The 19,205-nt window shown below is 41.5% G+C and overlaps 1 protein-coding gene across 2 annotated transcripts in view; it reads left to right on the forward strand.

Annotated features, from left to right (window-relative positions):
• Positions 1-19,205, forward strand: part of LOC121923885 (methylthioadenosine phosphorylase) — a 38,497-nt gene that overhangs the window by 1,730 nt on the left and 17,562 nt on the right. The window contains exons 1-2 of one of the 2 annotated variants that reach the window (XM_042454790.1): positions 1,728-1,824; positions 18,681-18,767. In XM_042454790.1, coding sequence (XP_042310724.1) covers positions 1,792-1,824; positions 18,681-18,767 — 120 coding nt within the window. In that variant the 5' untranslated portion in view covers positions 1,728-1,791. Of the gene's footprint in view, positions 1-1,727; positions 1,825-18,680; positions 18,768-19,205 lie in introns of those variants that run through there. The other variant, XM_042454789.1, reaches the window with a different exon arrangement.

Below are 19,205 nucleotides of genomic sequence, written 5' to 3' on the forward strand. Positions count from 1 at the left end.
CTTCCTTTAAAAATTCAGTCAAAGCTTCTTCTTTTAACAAAATACACATTTAGCCATTACACACACAGCCACACTTGTATGATCACTGGGATAACCAGCACCATTAAAGTAACACTGAGGAAGTTTCATTTTCATAAGACTTTGGTCCCCTCCAGTGGGAAAAGCTGGGAAGACACCTTGGATTAGTGTGTGTGTGTGTGTGTGTGTGTGTGTGTGACAGAGAGAGAGTATGGATAGATAAATGCATGTGAGTATGCATATATGTATGTGTGTAGACAGACAGAAAGAGACAGATGTGTGTTTATATGTATATCTGCAGACAGACAGATGTGTGTGTTTATGTAGCTGTGTGTATGTATGCATGTCTGTGTATGCATAGACAGATGTGTATATGCTTGTGTATGTAGATGTGCCTCCATGCATTTGTGTGCATGTTTGCATGTATGTGTGTGTAGACAGATGTGTGTGTATATGGGTCTATGTATATAGATGTGTCAGTTTTTGTGATTATTTTTTGATGTATGTGTATGCACGTATGTGCATATAGGTACAAGTGTGTATAGATGTGTGTGTTTGTATGTATTTGTTTATAGAAAGATGTGTGCGTATGTATGGGTGTGTGTAGATACGTATGCCTGTGGGTGTGTATATATAGAGAGAGACAGAAAGAGGTGTGTGTCTGTGTGTGTATAGATGTGTGTTTATAGAGGTATGTCTGCATTCATGTACTGTATGTGCATGTATACATACAAGTGTGTATACTGTGTGTATCTGTTTATAGACAGATGTGTACATATGTATGGGTGTGTGTAGACAGATATGTGTGTTTATGTATGTGTGTGCATGTTTGTATGTATGCATGTGAGTTTATACATATACATATGCATATACATATACATATGTGTGTGTGTGTGTTTATGCATACATACATATATATGGGTGGGTTCTTAGGCGCATGTGTGTGTATGGATAGTTAGATAGATAGATAGGTATATGTATATATGTATATAGATAGACAGACAGACAGATGTGTGTATATGTATGTAAGATGTGTTTGTGTGTGTGTTGATAGATAGATAATGTGTGTATATGTATGTGTAGCTGTGTGTTTGTGTGTTGATAAATGTGAGTATGTAAATGTATGTATATATGTGTGTAGACAGATAGATGTGTGTGCATATGTAAGTGTAGATGTGTGTTTGTGTGTGTGTTGACAGATGTGTGTATGTACATATATGTGTGTGTAGATAGACAGATGTGTATATGCAGATGTGTGTGTGATAGATGTGAGTGCATATATATATATATATATATATATATATATGTAGCTAGACAGACAGACGGATGTGTGTGTATGTGTGGATGTGTGTTTGTGTGTGTGTAGACAGACAGATAGATAGATAGATAGATAGATAGATAGATAGATAGATAGATATGTGTATGTGTGAAAGACAGAGCCAGAGTGGTGTAGTAGTTTGAGTGACTAGGACTCTGGAGACCAGGGTTCCAATCCTGGCTTGGCCATGGAAACCCACTGGGTGACCTTGGGCAATAAGTCACACTCTCTCAGCCTCAGAGGATGGCAATGGCAAACCTCCTCTGAAGAACTCTGCCAAGAAAGCCTGATTATAACTTCTTCGACGCCTTAGGACCTTGAAGCCACCCACACCAACCCCAGCCCAGGGCCTGGGGGTGGCTCCTCCTTGTTCCTCCAGGGCCCTCCTTCCTGCTTGCCTGCCTTGCCAGGGACCGCCTTCTTCCCTGCCTCGCTTTCTCTGGGGCTCTGTGAACATGGCTGCTGCTGCTGCATGCCCCCCGGTGAAGGTAAGCCGCCTTCAAGGCAGTCCCTTCCTCCTCCTCCTCCTCCTCCTCCTCCTCTTCTCTCCCGCCTTTTTTGCTGCCCCCCATTTTTACTGAAGGGGGCCTAGGACTCCTGCCTGGCTCTGGGGACTTTGCGAGGGATAGGCATCCTTCCTTCCAAAACTACACACACACACACAAAACACACACACACGGCCTCTCCTCCTTCCTGCTGGAGTCTAATCTCTATCTCTCTATCTATCATCTCTATATCTTAATCCAGCAGGAGGATTAAGATTTTCCTTTGTTTGCACGTGTGTGTGTGTGTGTGTGTGCGCGCGCGCATTCACGGCCTGCCAGGTTTAATACAAACACACACAAACATATATGTATACGTGTGTGTGTATATATATGTGTGTGTGTGTGTGTGTGTGTGTATATGAAGTTTTGTTTGCCTTTCCTGAGAGTCTGGCTCCCTTTTCCTTTTCTCATCAAGATGTGTGTGTGTGTGTGTGTGTATTAATCCAGCAGGAGGATTAATATTTTCCTCTATGCATGTATGTGTGTATATACAGTATGAGTGTGTGTGTGCATGTGTGTGTGTATTACTTTCAGGAAGGGCATATATACACATGCATACATATGTGTGTGTGTATTAATCTAGCAGGCCACAAATATACACAGGTATACACACATATACAGAGGAAAATATTACTCCTCCTGCTGGAGACAGATAGATACATAGATAGATAGATAGATAGATAGATAGATATTCCAAGGTTGAACCTTGAGAGAAAAGGAAAAGGGAGCCAGACTTTCAGGAAGGGCAAACAAAACTTTTATATATATATCTCCATCCCCAAGGAGGAGTAATATTTTTCTCTGTATGTGTGTGTATATGTATATTTAAGGCCTGCTGGATTAATACACACACACACACACACACACGTATGTATATATATGCCCTTCTTGAAAGTCTGGCTCCCTTTCCCTTTGTGTGCATGTGTGTGTGTGTGTGTGTGTGTGTGTGTGTGTGTATATGTGTATATAGAAATATACATACACACACGTATGTGTGTGTGTGTATACATACACGCACAGAAGAAATATTAATCCTCCTGCTGGATTAGTATATATGTGTATGTGTGTGTATATAAATGCCAGCCTTAAACCTTGAAGAGAAAAAAAAAGGGAACCAGACTTTTAGGAAGGGCAAACAAAACTTCATATATATATATATATATCCAGCAGAAGGATTAAAATTTTCCTCTGTATATGTATGTGTATATGTATATTTGTAACCTGCTGGATTAATATACATTCACACACATATGCATATATATAAAGTTTCCTTTGCCCTTCCTAAAAGTCTGGCTCCCTTTCCCTATTCTCTTCAAGGTTCAAGCCTAGAATTCATAACTCTCTTGAGCAAGCAGTATCCGCATTGCAGAAATAATCCGGTTCCACACTGATTTGACTACCATGGCTCCATGTTGTGGAACCCTGGGAGTTGTAGTTTGCTGTGGCAAAATTGTCCTCCATTTTGAGCAGCTCTGAGAAGCATGAATTTTATATTTGTCTGAGGGGTTTTGTGCTTTTTAGTTGCTCAAGTCCTACATTTTTCTTGAAGGTCCTACATTTTGTTGTATTAATATTAATTTTGCAACGAGGACATCTGGGCACCCTGCATGGCAGCAAAGCTCTCTGACAGAGGAGGCTAAAGGTATCAGAAAATTACAATGCTCAGGATTCCATAGCATGGAGCCAAGGCAGTTAAAGTGGTGCCAAACTGGATTAATTCTGCAGTGTGGATGCATCTTCAGGCATGTCCAGAGGGGTTTATATCCAGGTGAGTGCCCCTCTAGACATGCCTCAAGTTTGTGAATCCCGTTTTTTGCCTCAGTTCTCCATGTGGTTTATGAGAATGTGGAAATGCTCCAGGCTATGTTTCCCTTCTCTCGACAAGTGTCTGGAAAAGATTTTATTGATTTAATACATTTCTCAGCTTTGATTTGTTGCTTGCCATTGTTGCATGCCTTCAAGTTGTTTCGATCTTTTGATGACCTATCGTAAGGTTTTCTTGGCAGGTTTCTTCAGAGGGGGGTTGCCATTCCCAACCTCTGAGGCTGAGAGAGTGTGATCTTGTGCAAGATCACCCAGTGGGTCTTTATACTCGAGCGGGGATTCAAACCCTGGTCTCCAGAATCTCAGCCTGACACTCAAACCACTACTCCACAATGGCATACAATGCAGTTAATGTTTCTTTGGTGAGGAGTTTGAGAAGGGCTGTTGGTGTCATAGGGTGTATCCACGCTGCGGAGATAAAGCAGTCTGACACCGCTTTAACTGCCATGACTGTATCCTACAAAATACTGGGATTGGTAATAGTTTGCTCAGGCACCAGTATTTTCTTTCTCAAATATTTTTATTAGTTCTTTTTTCATATATTGCACAATACAAAAGAAATAATACATATTCCATAGGCAAATATACAAAAACACATGGACAAATGACTAAATGCTTTTCCAGATGCCAAGATGATAGACCAGGCTGAGTACCTCACCAAACTACAAATCCCAGGTTTCCATAGGATGGAGCCATGACTGTTAAGTGGTGTCAAACTGCACGGTGTAACCCCTCCTGTGTTAGCCTTTGTTGTTGTTGTGTACCTTCAAGTAATTTCCAACTTATGGTAACCTCAAGGAGAATCTATCATGGGGTTTTCGTGGCAAGATTTGTTCAGAGGTTTGCCATTGCCTTCCCCTGAGGCTGAGAGAATAATATAATATAACTTTATTACGGCCATTTGGCCAGCACAAGGGCTGAGAGAATGTGACTTGCCCAATCAGTCGGTTTCATGGCCAAGCTGGGAATCGAACCCTGGTCTCCAGAATCCTAGCCAACACTCTCATGTTAGCCCTAGAGGTATTTAAATAATGCAATCAAGTTGTCCCTCAGTCTTCTGTTCACTAAGCTAAACATGCCCAGCTCTTTCAACCTTTCCTTATATGTTTCGTTATCCATACCTTCATCATTTTCATTGCCTTTCTCTGAACCTGCTCCAATTTGTCTGTATCCTTCTTAAAATGAGATACCCAGAGCTGAACACAATACTCCAGATGAGGCCTGGATAGCCCAGAATGCAGTAGGACTTTTACCTCCCTTGACTTGGAAACCATGCTTCTATTAATGCATGCTAAAATAGCATTCACCTTTTTTGCTGCAACATCATGCCACTGGCTCATATTCAACTCATGAGCAATAATAATCCCAGGGTCCTTCTCACATGTAGTATTGCTGAGCCATGTATCCATTCTACATTTAGAACACAAATTCCAATTGCACAGGTATAGGATAAGAGATATATGGCTCAGCATTTTATTTCATTTGCATTTTATTCAAGAGATAAATACAATGGATCCATCTGCTAATGTTCCCATCTTTCCATATTTAATCATTTTATTAATCAAATTAGTAACCAATGTTCTAATCACCGCTCAGCCATGGAAATCTATGGGGTACTTTGTGCAAGTCCAATTCTCTCAGCCGCAATGGAAAGCAAAGACAAACCTCTGAAAATATCTGGCCAAGAAGAACCATTGATAGATTTGCCTAAGGGTTACATAAATCATAAATTACTTGAAGGCACCCAATAACAATGACATTATTATTAATATCCTGCCTTTTCAACAGATACAGTTAAAATATTAATAATACAATAAAATATTCATTAGAATTAAAAACAATTTAATCATTAAAAAGAGCAACAAATATAAAGAGTACATACACAAAAGGCCCTTTCCTCCATTGCACAATATTATTAAAGAAGCTGTATTAAAGAATAGCTGAAATAGCTATTGCAAGATGGACAGGTTGGAAGTTCGAGGCCCAAGTGCTGCGTGATGGAGTGAGCTCCCATCCTTAGTCCCAGCTTCTGCCAACCTAGCAATAGTAATAGCATTTACATTTCTTTACTGCTTAGTAGTGAACTCAGCACTGTCTAAGCAGTTTACAATCCGTAAGCCAATGGGTACTCATTTTACTGACCTACAAAAGGATAGAAAGTCAACCTGGAGCCTTGGGATTGAAAGCACAACGTAGTAGATGCAGTGCCAGCATTCAACCACTATGATACCAGGGCTCCTTAACAGTTCGAAAGCATGTAAAAGTGTCAAGTAGATAAATAGGTACCATTTTGGGTGGGAAGGTGACAGTGTTCTGTGCAGTCATGCTGGCCACATGATCACAGAGTCGGTCTCTTTGACAATGCTGTCTCTTTGGCTTAGTAACAGAGATGACCACTGTCCCCTACAGTCAGACATGACTTGACAACCTGGTCAAAGGGAAAACCTTAACCTTTTTCATACAATGTAGACTAAATAATGGCTATCAGTATCAGATTGCACTTGTGACAAAACGTTTGATTGGCGGAGCTGATACGATAGCACAAAATGTCACAGACCTTCAGGCAACAAAGCTGTCAGCATTTGCAGTCCAGATTTTGTAGAGAGAAGGGAAAGTTGCCTGTTTGACAAGAAAATATTTGCAGAGCTATGAACGAGTAAGATCTAGGAATCTATAACACAGTTATAGCAGCATGATTTTGACTCTGCTGTGGCTGCATCCTGTGAAATCCTAGTCTTTGTAATTTGTGAGACACTAGAGATGCTCTCTGACTGAGAATTACAAATGTGTCCCTAAACTGCAAATATCATAATTCCGTAGGATGGAACCATGGTAGTTAAGATGAAGCATAGTTCTTTAATTATATAGTGTGAATGTATTGCTTGACAAGATAAGGCTAAAGTGAATTCAAATGAAAGTGCATTTGATTTTGAGTTTTGTCTTTAAAATTTACTGAGCCAACAATATTCCTGTATCTTCCTACCCAGCAAAAGACGTTGGTGCTTGACAGATCACCTTAATTGTTCTTTTGGATAAAATAATGTGCCGGTCTGGTCTGGATTCATTTTCAAGGAGTCGTCTGGGAAGGAATAATTTCCTTATGCTGACTTCTTATAGGTTTAAGTGGAAATATTGTTTTCAAAAGTGAATGAAGTCTTTTGGTGTGGTTCTTTTCCCTTCTCCCTGTGTGTCTGAAGCACAATCCAATCATCACTTGCTTTCAAATGTCTAGAGCTCTGTGATTGATTGTGCCTCTTGAAGTCTGGGACATTCTATCCTTGTCTGATGAAACCTTTTAATCTTAACGACATTTGCTACTTAACAATTCCAGCAGAGATATATAGGTTTATGCCAGAGCAAAAAGTTATTTGGCTGATCACGGCAGAACATTGTATAATTGGTACTTGGTAGTGGCCAGGCTCAGAAGCCTGAGTTAATATTGGCTCTTGTAGTGTAAAAGTGTGAGCTCTGTTTTTCTTCAAACTGTAAAATGGGTGGGGGACATGTAGCCCTCCAGCTGTTTCTGAACTGCAAGTCCCACCAGCCCAAGCCACCATAATCATTTGTGAGAGCATTTGAAAATCCAGCAAATTCAAAAAATTCTCCAGTTTTTTTGGAGGGACATACATTTTCCATCTGTGCTATAAAAGAAAACCAGTAGAGATTAGGAATAACTAGTGACCCCTGTATGTTTTGCTGTTGTAGTAGCCTTGTAGCCCTCAGATGTCTGTGGCATGATAAAGATACTTAGGATTAGAGTCCTGGACATCCTTGACACTGTGGCAGTGACAATCTCTTTCAGGCAGAAGGACCCATTTCTATCTGATTTCCCAAAGTGGCTCAGAAATGGAGTTCACTTTGACATAGAGCTTGGTAAATTTATTTGGGGATGGAAGGACAACTATGAGACCCCCCCCCAGTTGTGATACTGGCTGGAGAATTTGGGGAGCTGTACTATTTTTAAAAAACGTCTCCAAGTAATAGGCTGACAGGCAGCCATATGACTGAGATGGTGCTCTTGGACATCTCCGCGGCCTTCGATACCATTGACCATGGTATCCTTCTGGAACACCTGAGGGAGTTGGGAATTGGAGGCTCAGCTTTGCAGTGGTTCTGTTCTTACCTCTCGAGTAGGTTCCAGATGGTGATGCTGGGGGATAGCTGCTGTTCTAAAAGAGAGCTGACATCTGGCATTCCTCAGGACGCCATTCTGTCCCCCATGCTGTTTAACATTTACATGAAGCTCCTGGGTGAGATCATCCAGAGACATGGGGCGCAGTGTTATCAGTACACTGATGACACCAAAATCTACTTCTCTGTCTCTGACTGCTACAGTGACTAAGGATTGCATCTCTCCTCTGGATGCCTGCCTTAGGTCAGTAATGGGCTGGATGAGGGAAAACAAACTCAAGTTGAATCCAGAGAAAACGGAGGTACTTGTGTCCAGGGATGGAGAATAATCAACCAGTCTTAGACAGGGTCACACTCCCCCTAAAGGACGAAGTTTGCAGTTTGGGAGTACTCCTGGATTCATCGCTACAGTTGTCATCCCAAGTGGATGCGATGGCCAGGAGTGCTTGGTACCAACTTCGGTTGATACGCAACTGCGTCCCTACCTGGACCATAAGGACCTTGAAGCGGTGGTACATGAACTGGTAATCCCTCGATTAGATTTCTGTAATGCACTCTACATGGCGCTACCCCTTATACCAAATTTAGAAGCTTCAAATGGTTCAAAATGCGGCAGCCAGATTGGTCACTGGCACACCTAGGTCAGCCCATATAACACCAGTGTTAAAAACTCTTCATTGGCTGCTGATTAGCTTCCAGGCGCAGTTCAAGGTGTTGGTCATTACCTTTAAAGCCCTGCATGGCTCAGGCCCGAGTTACTTGCGGGAATGTCTCTCCTTACATAATCCACCCCGCACTCTCAGAACATCTGGAAAGAATATATTAGAACACCATAGGACTAGATTGATAACAACCCTATAGAGCGTTCACTGACGCAGCTCCTCAACTGTGGAACAGCCTGCCGGAAGAGATCCATCTCATTTCTACCCTAGATGCCTTTAAAAAGGCACTCAAGACTAATCTCTTCCGGCGAGCATACCCACCCAATCATATATAAGGATTATCGAATTGAAATGCTCCACCCTTGGCTATCACGGTATGACTATTGGATAATTATATGATGACTTGTTAGTTATTTTATTGAATTAATAGTAATTTGTATTTTATTGATTGTATCTATGTACTGTAGTGTATTTTTATTGATGTAATCCTGCCTCGATCCTGAGGGAGAGGCGAGAAATATAAATAAACTATTTATTATTATTTATTATTATTACTGTTGTTACCGTTAATTTCCCTCGAGTTGACTTCAGCTCATGGTGACCCCATGGATGAGACATCTCCAAGACCCCTTGTCCTCTGTTTCTCTGTTCAGGCCCAGTAGGCCCAGAGCAGTGCCTTCCCTGATCGAATTCATCCATCTAACTTATGGCCCTCCTCTCTTTCTACTGCCTTCCACCTTTCCTAGCATTATTTTCTTTTCTAATGATTTGTGCCTTCTCATGATGTGGCCAAAAGAGGAGAGCCTCAATTTAGTCATCTTTGCTTCCAGGGAGAGTACAGGCTTGGTCGTCTTTTTGCCCATCTACGGTATCCTTAGCACTCTTCTCCAGCACCACATCTTGAATGAATTTATTTCCTTCCTATCAGCTTTTTTAACTCTTCAGCACTCACATGGTGATGAGAATACAATGACATGGACTATCCTCACTTTAGTGTTCAGAGTTATATTCTTTACATCTCAGGATCTTGTCCAGTGTTTTCATAGCTGGCCTTCCAAATCCCAGTCCTCTTCTGATTTCCTGACTGCAGTCTCCATTTTGATTATTATTTGAACCAAGGTATGGGGACTCTTTGACTATTTCAGTTTCCTTGTTGTCTAGGGCAAATTATTGTAGAATTCTGTAGAAGTCATCTGTGGTCATTTTTTTTAATGTTCAGCATTAATCTGACCTTGGCACTTTCCTCAGTAATTGCTCCAGATCTTTGTTGGTTTCTGCTAGTAGTATTATATCATCTACATATCTTAGGTTGCTGATGTTCTTTCTTCCTATCTTCACTCTTCCTGCCTCTGAGTCTTAAATCTGCTTTTCGTAGGATGTTTTCTGCATACAGGTTGAATAGGGAGGTTGAAAGAATGCAGTCTTGCCTGACCCCTTTGTCAATTGGGAACCATTCTGTTTCTCCGTATTCTGTTCTGACACCAGCCTCTTGTCCTGAGTACAGGTTACACATCAGGACTAGCAGATGCTGAAGATAATTGTTACTGCTTGGAACAAATGGTTCAGGTGGACACCACAATGAAAAATCATGTCCTCGCATTTTATTCACCCAGGCTCTGTAGAGCATTACCCCTTCTTCAGTGAAGATATGGATAATGCGTATTTCCATATGACTTCATCTGACAGGGCAACTCAGGACACTCAAGAAAGGAAGGAACAAAAAGATGATCAATGTGAATTAAATATGCAATATCATAATAACATATCTACTTTAAAATTAATGGAAAAGTTAATAATGCTTGGCAAAGTGGAAGACAGTAGAAAAAGAGGGAGACTATGTAATAAGTGAATTGATTCAATCGAGAAAGCCACAGCTTGCAAAATCCTGAGGAGGACAGTTGATGATGGAGGTCTTGGAGGGCTCTCATTCATGGGGTCACCATAAGGTGAAGTATGGGTGACCAGATGTCCTCCTTTTCCAGTGTTTTTAACTGTTATTTTGCAATGCCCTACATTTTCATTGAATGTCTTAAATTTTACTGTGCCTTGTCCTCCTTTGCAGTGAGGCACCTGGTCATCCAGGGAGCCAAACACAATATTTTTCCTTATTTCTTTCCCTGAAATGCTAGAAAAATGTCCACCTGGGGCATGAGGCACATTTCCACCACATTTTGGCCCAATTTAGGCCCAGGAGAAGCCTTTTTTGACTTAGGAAGTGAATAGGGCAGGACTTCTGCTCGCTTCCTGTTTCTAAAAGAGCCTCCTCTGGGCTTAAAATGGCCAAGGAAGACCTTAAAACATGGTGAAAATACCACCTAGAGGATGTTTGGGGGCATTTTTTGTGGCAGCAGGTGCAGTGGAGAGATACAGCCCTCCGTGTGGAATTCTGGGATTTATAGTTTGTAACAGCACCAGAGTTATCTAACTGAGAAAGCTAAATGTCTCACAAAACTACAGTTTCCAAAATTGCATAGCATTGAGCCATGGCAGTTGAAGTGGTGTTGAACCGGATTATTTCTGCAGTGTGAATACTGCCTAAGAAAAGCAAACAGAGGATTAAGAGAAACTGCTTAACAAAGCAGGAAGGAAATTAAAGGGGAGACACAGAAAGACCAAACTCGGGTGCATCTACACTGTAAAAATGATGCAATTTAATACCACTTTGCAATCACTCCAGCCTACAAAATCCTGGGATATGTTGTTTTGTCAGGCACAGGCACTCTGTCAGAGAAGGCCAAAGATCATTTAAAACTACATAGCTTAGGATTCCATAGGATGGAGCTACAGCACTTAAAGTGGTGTTAAGTTGCATTATTTCTGCAATGTAGATGCACCCTCAGATGACAATAAGCCCAGAACATCACTACAGATATTTCAAGGATTTTCTGGTACTTAACAGAAAGATGCAGGAGACAGTTGATTATATAACTTGAATGATTTTATAGTCTTTCCCCATAAATACTGTGATTGCAGAGTGTGGGTGAAGGAGTCCAGCTCCCTTCCTCCTATGCACCACATTACACTCCCTTGCTGTTTTCCTATATGGCCATATTGGAGACACACTATCTGGTCCCCCCTCCCCCCACACACTCTTTTTTTGACCCTCAAATCTTGGAATCAGCCCTCATCTGGAGCTGATAAAGAGTAGTCATAATTATCTCAATTTGCTCCAGGATTTGGCCAGATCATTTATCTATTAATAAGTATACATGTCTCAAGATATCATTGGAGTAAAGCACTTTTTAAAATTTCATAATCTGTACTCATGAGCTGCAATTGGATAACCGTCCAAGACTTCAATTTGCTAGATTCAGCACTATGCTTTTGGCTTGCATTAAACCACAGTACTATATCCTGAATTGGACATGAAGAAGAACTTGGACACAACGGAAGCCAGCAAACTTTGAAGGGAATGTATGATAGGAAGAAGCAGTGGGAAGGAATGATGCTCGGTCCGAATGTTTGTCTATAGCTTCATGAACTGTGGTGTGTGATGAAATCAGTGATCATCTGAACATAGCCGTAGTGAACCAGTGAGACCAAGGTTTTACTGCTAGGTCACTGTTCTAATTTGGTATATGCAGCCAGTTGGAAGTAAAACTTATTGAATATAGTTGTTTTTACTTTCTAAATGTGCAACAGATTAGGCCACATCTATTAGGCCTATCTGTTAGGCCACAAATGTGCAACAGATTAGGCCACGACTGCAGACTGTCTTCACAATGAAACCAGGCCATTTCTGCATTAAACTGAATTTTAAAAACTTACCTTGGGCTCCAGATCTTCCCAGAAAACCTGGAGCAGTCCAGAGGCATGCAAGGCAGCTGTTTACACAGTGTTGCACTGTGCTACCTGGTATTTGCGCTGCTAGTGCAAATCCCTCCTTCTTGCGGTCACAATGAGATGCCCAGCCATATGAGTGCCTCGTTTTTGACCTCAGAGGGTGCAACTCACAGTGATGGTGGCAGTGAGTGGCACAGCATGGTGTGTGCCTGGAATTACTCTGGATTACCCACATAAAGGGGGGTGGGGGCGGAGGGGGGGATATAGGGCAGTTTGGGGCCAGAATACTCTGGGCTTCTCCCAAAGTATTCTGGCCAGTGTAGACGCACCCTTAATCCTTAGCTTCTATTAGGTATACTTTTTACTATGTCAGCTTTCCAAATCCATGGATTCAAGCATCCACCTCTTGAAAATATTCCAAAAACTATAAATTCCAAAAAAGCAAACCTCGATAAGGGACGCCATTTTACTATGCATCTAATGGGACTTGAGTATCCACGGATTTTGGTATCCACAAGGGAATCCAGTGAATACTGAGAGCTCACTGTATAGTCCTGGTTTCATTGACACCCTATCCACACTGCAGAAATAATCCAGTTTGACACTGCTTTGCCTGCCATGCCTCAGTGCTATGAAATCCTGGGAATTATAGTTTGTTGTGACACCAGATCTCTCAGACAGAAAAGGCTAAAGATCTTCCAAATCTACAGATCCCAGAATTCCATAGCTTGGAGCCAGGGTAGTTAAAGTGGTGTCAAATTGGATTATTTCTCCAGTGCGGATATAGCCTAAGAGAACATTTTGCCTACACGAGGATTTGATTACAGTGGACCCTTGGCCCCATTCTCACTGGCACTTTTGCGCTGGAAGGAACTGGGAAGCTTCGGTTTCCCCCTCCGGAAGCAAGTGCTGACTATAATTCAGGGATATTTTAACCCAAATGCCCGCTTGGAGAAATCGGGTTTAAAATGAAGGCACCTGCTGTCAATCAAATTTCAGTTCCGCGATCATCATAGGTGACGTTTCCAGCACTCATTGGGGCATTGGAAGTGTGCTTCCCCCCTCCTTTTTTTAAAGGACCAGGCACCAGAATGCACACATTTTGTCAAATTTAAACACCTCCTGTGTGTGTGTGTGCGTGCTGTGGGGGTTTGGATCAGTGCAAGTTATGATCTGCCCGTGGCCCCATTTTCAACCCCAAAATGCAAGCTAATGCCATCTCTGCATCCCGTGTCCCCCCCTTCTAGCCACCCCAGAATGCCTCATACACATGTAATAATAATAATAATAATAATAATAAATTCCTCACCTTGGAAATGCCAGAAAAGGATGTGATCCCATGCATTCTTTGCTTTTCCTAGACTACCCCTGAATTCCTTAGAGACAGTAGCAAAAGCATTCTGTGTATCATTTTGCCAGTTTGCCAATTGGAAAGAGAAACATTGTAACATTTGCATTATAGCATTCATTCGCAAAGGGAAAAAAAGCCTCTTCTTGCAAAGTGCGCCTTTCAGCATCTAAATATATATATATCTACCTGAAGCAAAAAACATGTGCATAGACGTCCAAAAATAATTATAAAAAATAAAAAGGGAAAGTTCCCTGCTGGAGAGCAGAGTCTTGGCTTGCTGTGGCCCTCTGACCTGCCCTGAATTGACCTCGTCAGTCACCCCGATTCCCCCTTTTTGCCTCCTGTCACCCTTTGCCTCCTGCCAGATTCCCCTTTTTTGCATCCTCTTTGGCTCCTTCCTCCTCCTCCTCCTCCTCCTCCTCCTCCTCCTCCTCCTCCTCCTCTGCCCCGATGAGGGGAGGGAATGCCCTGCCCACTGCCCTCCTTCTGACCTAAATCCCTCCCCTGAACTTGCCCCGATCATGATCGGGGGCAAGTTCATATTTTGCGGAACCTGGGTTTTTTCAAAAGAGACGGCTTTTGCCCTGATTCTAGATGACCCACACTAAAGGGCATTTGCTTGTGCTTGCCTCAAAATGGATTGTGACAGATTCGGGGCCAATATGAACTTCACGTGCAAGAATCAATTCCTGATCCGGGGTAAAGTGTAGTCTGAAAGGGCCCCTTGTTATATGCTGGGGTTTGGTTCCAAGATCCCCTGTGGATAACAAAATCCATGGATGCTCAAGTCCCATTAAATATAATGACAGAGCAAAATGATGTCCCTTATAAAAAAAAATGGAAAATCAAGGTTTGATATTTGAAATTTCTACCTTTTTTGAACATTTTCAAACCATGGATGCTTGAATCCGTGTATAAAAGATGTGTGTATAAGAAGGGCAGACTGTAATTGGTCATTTCAATGTCTATATTTATTTTTTATTTCTATGTCCTGCCTTTCATCTAGTGATCTTAATGTAGCACCCAAAGCTCTCTCTTATGTCACAAGGACCCTGTGATATCAGTCATTTAGGGAGAGAGTGCCTGGCTCATGAGCACCCACCAAATTTCAATGCTCAATGCGGACAGCTTAACCTCTGTGTATACTTTTTCTGAAATAATAAAGAAATTCCAAATGAGCAAATTTCCAACTCTTTATCCATGGATTTTTTATCCACAGATTCAAGCATCCACAGCTTGAAAATATATTTTTTTAAAGTATGAATTCCAAATAGCAAACCTTGCTTTTCCATTTTATATAAGTGACACCATTTTGCTATGCCATAATATTTAATGGAACTTGAGCATCCATGGATTTTGTTATCCATGGGGGATCCTGGAACCAAACCCCAAGTGGATAAAAAGGGCCCACTTTACTTTGATCTTTTAAGGAACACATTGGAAATAATACGTTCCTATTTGTATGAGTTGGTATCTTTCTTGCAATACCACACCTGTGCCACTAGAGGACAGCAGACACAATGAATAATCTGTTTTTACCTACTGGCATTGGCATGTTCTTGTTATATGACCAAGCCTTTTGCTAAAGCGAAAAAGATTCTAGTTGCAGAAGCAATACAGCAAGATATAATCTATCTATCCATCTTTCTTTCTTTTATTCTTTCGGGTCCAAAGTCAACACTAGAGAAGTTGTTATTGAATGAATAGAAAGCATAGGATTTTATAGCTGTTGCTATTTATAATAATATTTATAATAAGTTTTGGCAACACACTTATTAAAGTTATTCTCTCTCTCAGTGTTGCACTTCAGGCTGTATTTTAGGAAACCTTGGGGTTTCTGGGAAATACGTTTGTTCATTTGTTATCTAGCCTGCATCAAAAGTACAGGTAATAATTTCAATAGATAAAAACATATTAAACATAATTCATGAGTTAAAACAGCTTTCAAAGACTGAAACAGTGTTAAAGCCCTGTGGTTTGAAGTATATGAGTGAGACCCAGAGACTTTAATTAATGGCCATGTTTTTACTCGGGGCCTGAATGAAAACAATGTTGGCTCCAGATTGGCCTCCAAAGCATTTCTCAGTTGCGGTGCCATGGCTGAGGAAACCCTCTCTCACATTTTCACACATTATACTGACCTCACTGATGGGATCCAGAAGAGAGACCCCCAACCCACCTTAATCTTTGGGCCATCTACATTCCCTGTTTTCTTCCAGCGAGCTCAAGTCAGTATGCATCACTCTCCTATTCCCTATTTTATATTCACTAAAGTGCTGTAGGATAGACCTGGGGCTTGTCTACATGGTGATTGATCCGAAATTTCCCCTGGCTCACCCTGTCCTGTTTACATTATGCAGACCACAACTCCAAATTGGGTCAGGATTGCCTTTTTAATGCTTGCACCTGATTCAGGGCTTCCTCCTTCTAACTCACATTAACTCAACTTTTGCTGTGGGTTCTTGGCTCTCTTTGCAGTGAGTCCCTGCAAGCTGTCTGGCACTGCTGCTGTAGGTGCAAGTCTCTCTGGGGTCAGAACAAGGTGCCCGGCATTGATAGTGTGGCTGGGTTTTTCATTCTGATCTCAGCAGTGGTGCTGGATGATGGGGAGGCAGCCACCCATTGTTTTCTGCAGGAGCTGAAAATCTGTAGGAAAAGAGAGCTGAGTATGGGGGGAGTTTGGAGCCAAAATACTCTGGGGGCAACCCAGAGTATTTTGCAAGTGTAGACTTGCCCCTGGTTGAAAGAGTGTGTCTGGTCCAAGGTCATCTGTCTCTGCCACCCATGAAAAAAGTTTGGTTTTTGGAATATTTCAGATTTTGGAATTCCATCTAAGGGAGACTCAGCCTGTAGTTTGCAAAATGGGAAGTAATGTTTCCGTAGTTATTATTGCTAAAAAGAGTATTATTAATAAAATGAAAATTGCTAGCCCTGGAAGTCTTCACGAGCAGCAGTTCTGCCTTGGGAGTCGGGGGGGGGGATATTGGGCTTTGATTTAATGCGTGAGAGATATTTTGTGCCCCCTCTATTCCCCCCCCCCCCCCACACACACACACACGTCACTAGGAAGTGAACCTTTGGTACCTTCTTCTTTTGAAAAACCATTCAAAGATTAGAAAATAAACCCACAACTTGCAGTTTTGAGGGGGTGCAGCCCACAGCAGGTATCAGAGTGTTTACTGAGCATGCATGTGCAAAATTAGTCCTGGGTTTTGGGATACTGTGGTAGACAATTTGATGCTGGAAGGGGTTCTTCTAATTTTTTCCTTCCGATTTTTCCAGGTGAACTTTATTTTGCACATGACTTGAGATTAAAGGAAGACTTAAATAATGTGTTTTATTGTTGTTGTTGTTGTTTTGTTAACTACATTGGCTCATGGACAGAGCAAAAGATGCCAGGCTAAAGGACTGAAATAGTTGTTTCTCCTTCTTCTCTGTCCTTGCTTTCATTTGGCAGCTGGCTGAGGTGGAATGCTCCAGACTATTTCCTGTCTTTGGAGGAAGGATGGGAACTTCAGGAACTCTCATGGACTGACTATGTTTCCCTTCCTTCCTCCAAGCAGCTTGCGGGGGCTGGCTGGGACTAACATTATTGTATTTTATCCATTTCTGTCAAGGTGGGGGTAGGGGACACAAGAATGATTTGGTTGTTGATTGAGCCAAGAGTTCCATCTGAAGAGCCATGGGATTCCCATCTCTGTTCTAGTGGGAAGCAAGACAGGTCTAGAAAAGGAGAAAGAGAAGGGACACAAGCATATAATATTGAGACTGGCATTGTCAATCTGCTCCCCCTACCATTAGGAGTGCTTAGGGAGTATACAAGGCACAGGTGTTTCTGGTCAGTTGAAAGACAAAGACACTCCCCCTAAAAACATAGGTTCACAATTTTGGGGAAACTCCTGGATTCAGGTCTGAGCTTGGAGGCCCAGCTTTCAGCAGTGACCAGGAGTCCTTTTGCACAGTTATAGCAAGTGCACCAATTGTGTATATTTCTGGAGAAGTCCGATCTGGCCACATTGGGACATGCCTTTGTTACAGCCTGTTTGGACTAATATAATGCACTCTACACTGAGCCTTTGAAAAGTGTTCAGAACCCAGTTCATTCAAAGAACTACCGGCAGGTTTTTATCTGGAGCTGGCTGTAGGGAGCATACAACTCCCTTGCTGTAACAGCTCCATTGGTTGCTGGTTCCATTTCCTGGCACAATCCAAAGTGCTGGTTTTGACCTATAAAGCCTTATATGGCTTGGTACAAGACTATCAGGAGAACCAGATTTCCCTGTATGGGCCCATTAGGGTTTTAAGATCATCTGGGGAGGCCTTCTTCTCTATCTCACTGCCTGTTCTCAGGCTCATTTAGTAGGAACAAGGGAGAGGGCCTTCCCAGTGGCTGCTCCAAGACTTTGGAACTTCCTCTCCAGAGAGACCAGGATGGCCCCATCCTTCCATCGACAAGAGAATGACATCAGACTTTCAGACTGATGAGGGTTGGGCTTTTAAATACTGTGCAATTCAGATGTCAAAGTTTGTATATGGTTTTTAATACCTTTTAATATTTTTAATGTGTAATGTTTTTAACTTTTTTAATTGTTTAATTTTTGTAAACTTTAAATTTATACTTTATAATGTTTTTGTATTGTTTTTTAATTTGTACTGTTTTAAATTGGTTGGTAGCTGCCTTGAGCCCCTACACCAGGAGTAAGGCGGGATATAAATAAACAATATTCCATCACACTGATAATTCTCCCTGATAATTGTATGTTATCTTGAATAAAGGATAATGAAATTGGTGATAATAAGACATGAAATGGAATATCACAGAAATAGTTTTCTGTCATTTTGTGTTCTTCGCTAAGACTTGACTTTGTGTTGTAGTAATAACAATTGTTGCTTGTATGCCTTTCTCTTAAAAAAAGTTTATGGGTGTTGTTCATTCTTTAGAAACAGCAGCAAACCATTGCTGTGGTATATTATTTAGATGTACATTCAAGAATACTTTGTCAGATTTCATATATCATCTAATCTAAAATGTATTTTTTATCTGCAAGATTGGAATAATTGGAGGGACTGGCCTGGATGATCCTGACATATTAGAAGGTCGAACAGAAAAGTATGTTGATACACCTTACGGAAAGGTATGCATTAAAATCTTTTTTTTTCTTTGTTTTATGCAAATCGAGTGCTGTGGTGACATTTGTGAAACCAGGAACACTCCCCAAAACTGCTGATCCATTTTCTAGACACAGGCTTTCTTAAACATTGTCACATAGCTGGAATTTTCAAATCATTTGTAGAGTAGGTAAGGTGAAGGATCTGCTGCTGCATAGCCATCTGGATTGTGTCTACTATGTGATGTTTTCAGAACTTAGAAGAGTTACTTTTGGGGATTCCCCACCCAGCAAGGCCAAGTGCTGGATGTTGTGGCATAACCAGGATTATGGGAGTAACTTTTTCATGCTGAGAGTATTTAGCGTCCCACTTATTTGTGACCTCCTGGCAATAATTCATTTATGGATTTATTCTAAAACTATGTACAGTGGTACCCCGGGATACGAATGCGCCGCCTTACGAAA

The sequence above is a fragment of the Sceloporus undulatus genome, chromosome 2 (assembly GCF_019175285.1).
Source record: "Sceloporus undulatus isolate JIND9_A2432 ecotype Alabama chromosome 2, SceUnd_v1.1, whole genome shotgun sequence".
Taxonomy (NCBI): domain Eukaryota; kingdom Metazoa; phylum Chordata; class Lepidosauria; order Squamata; family Phrynosomatidae; genus Sceloporus; species Sceloporus undulatus.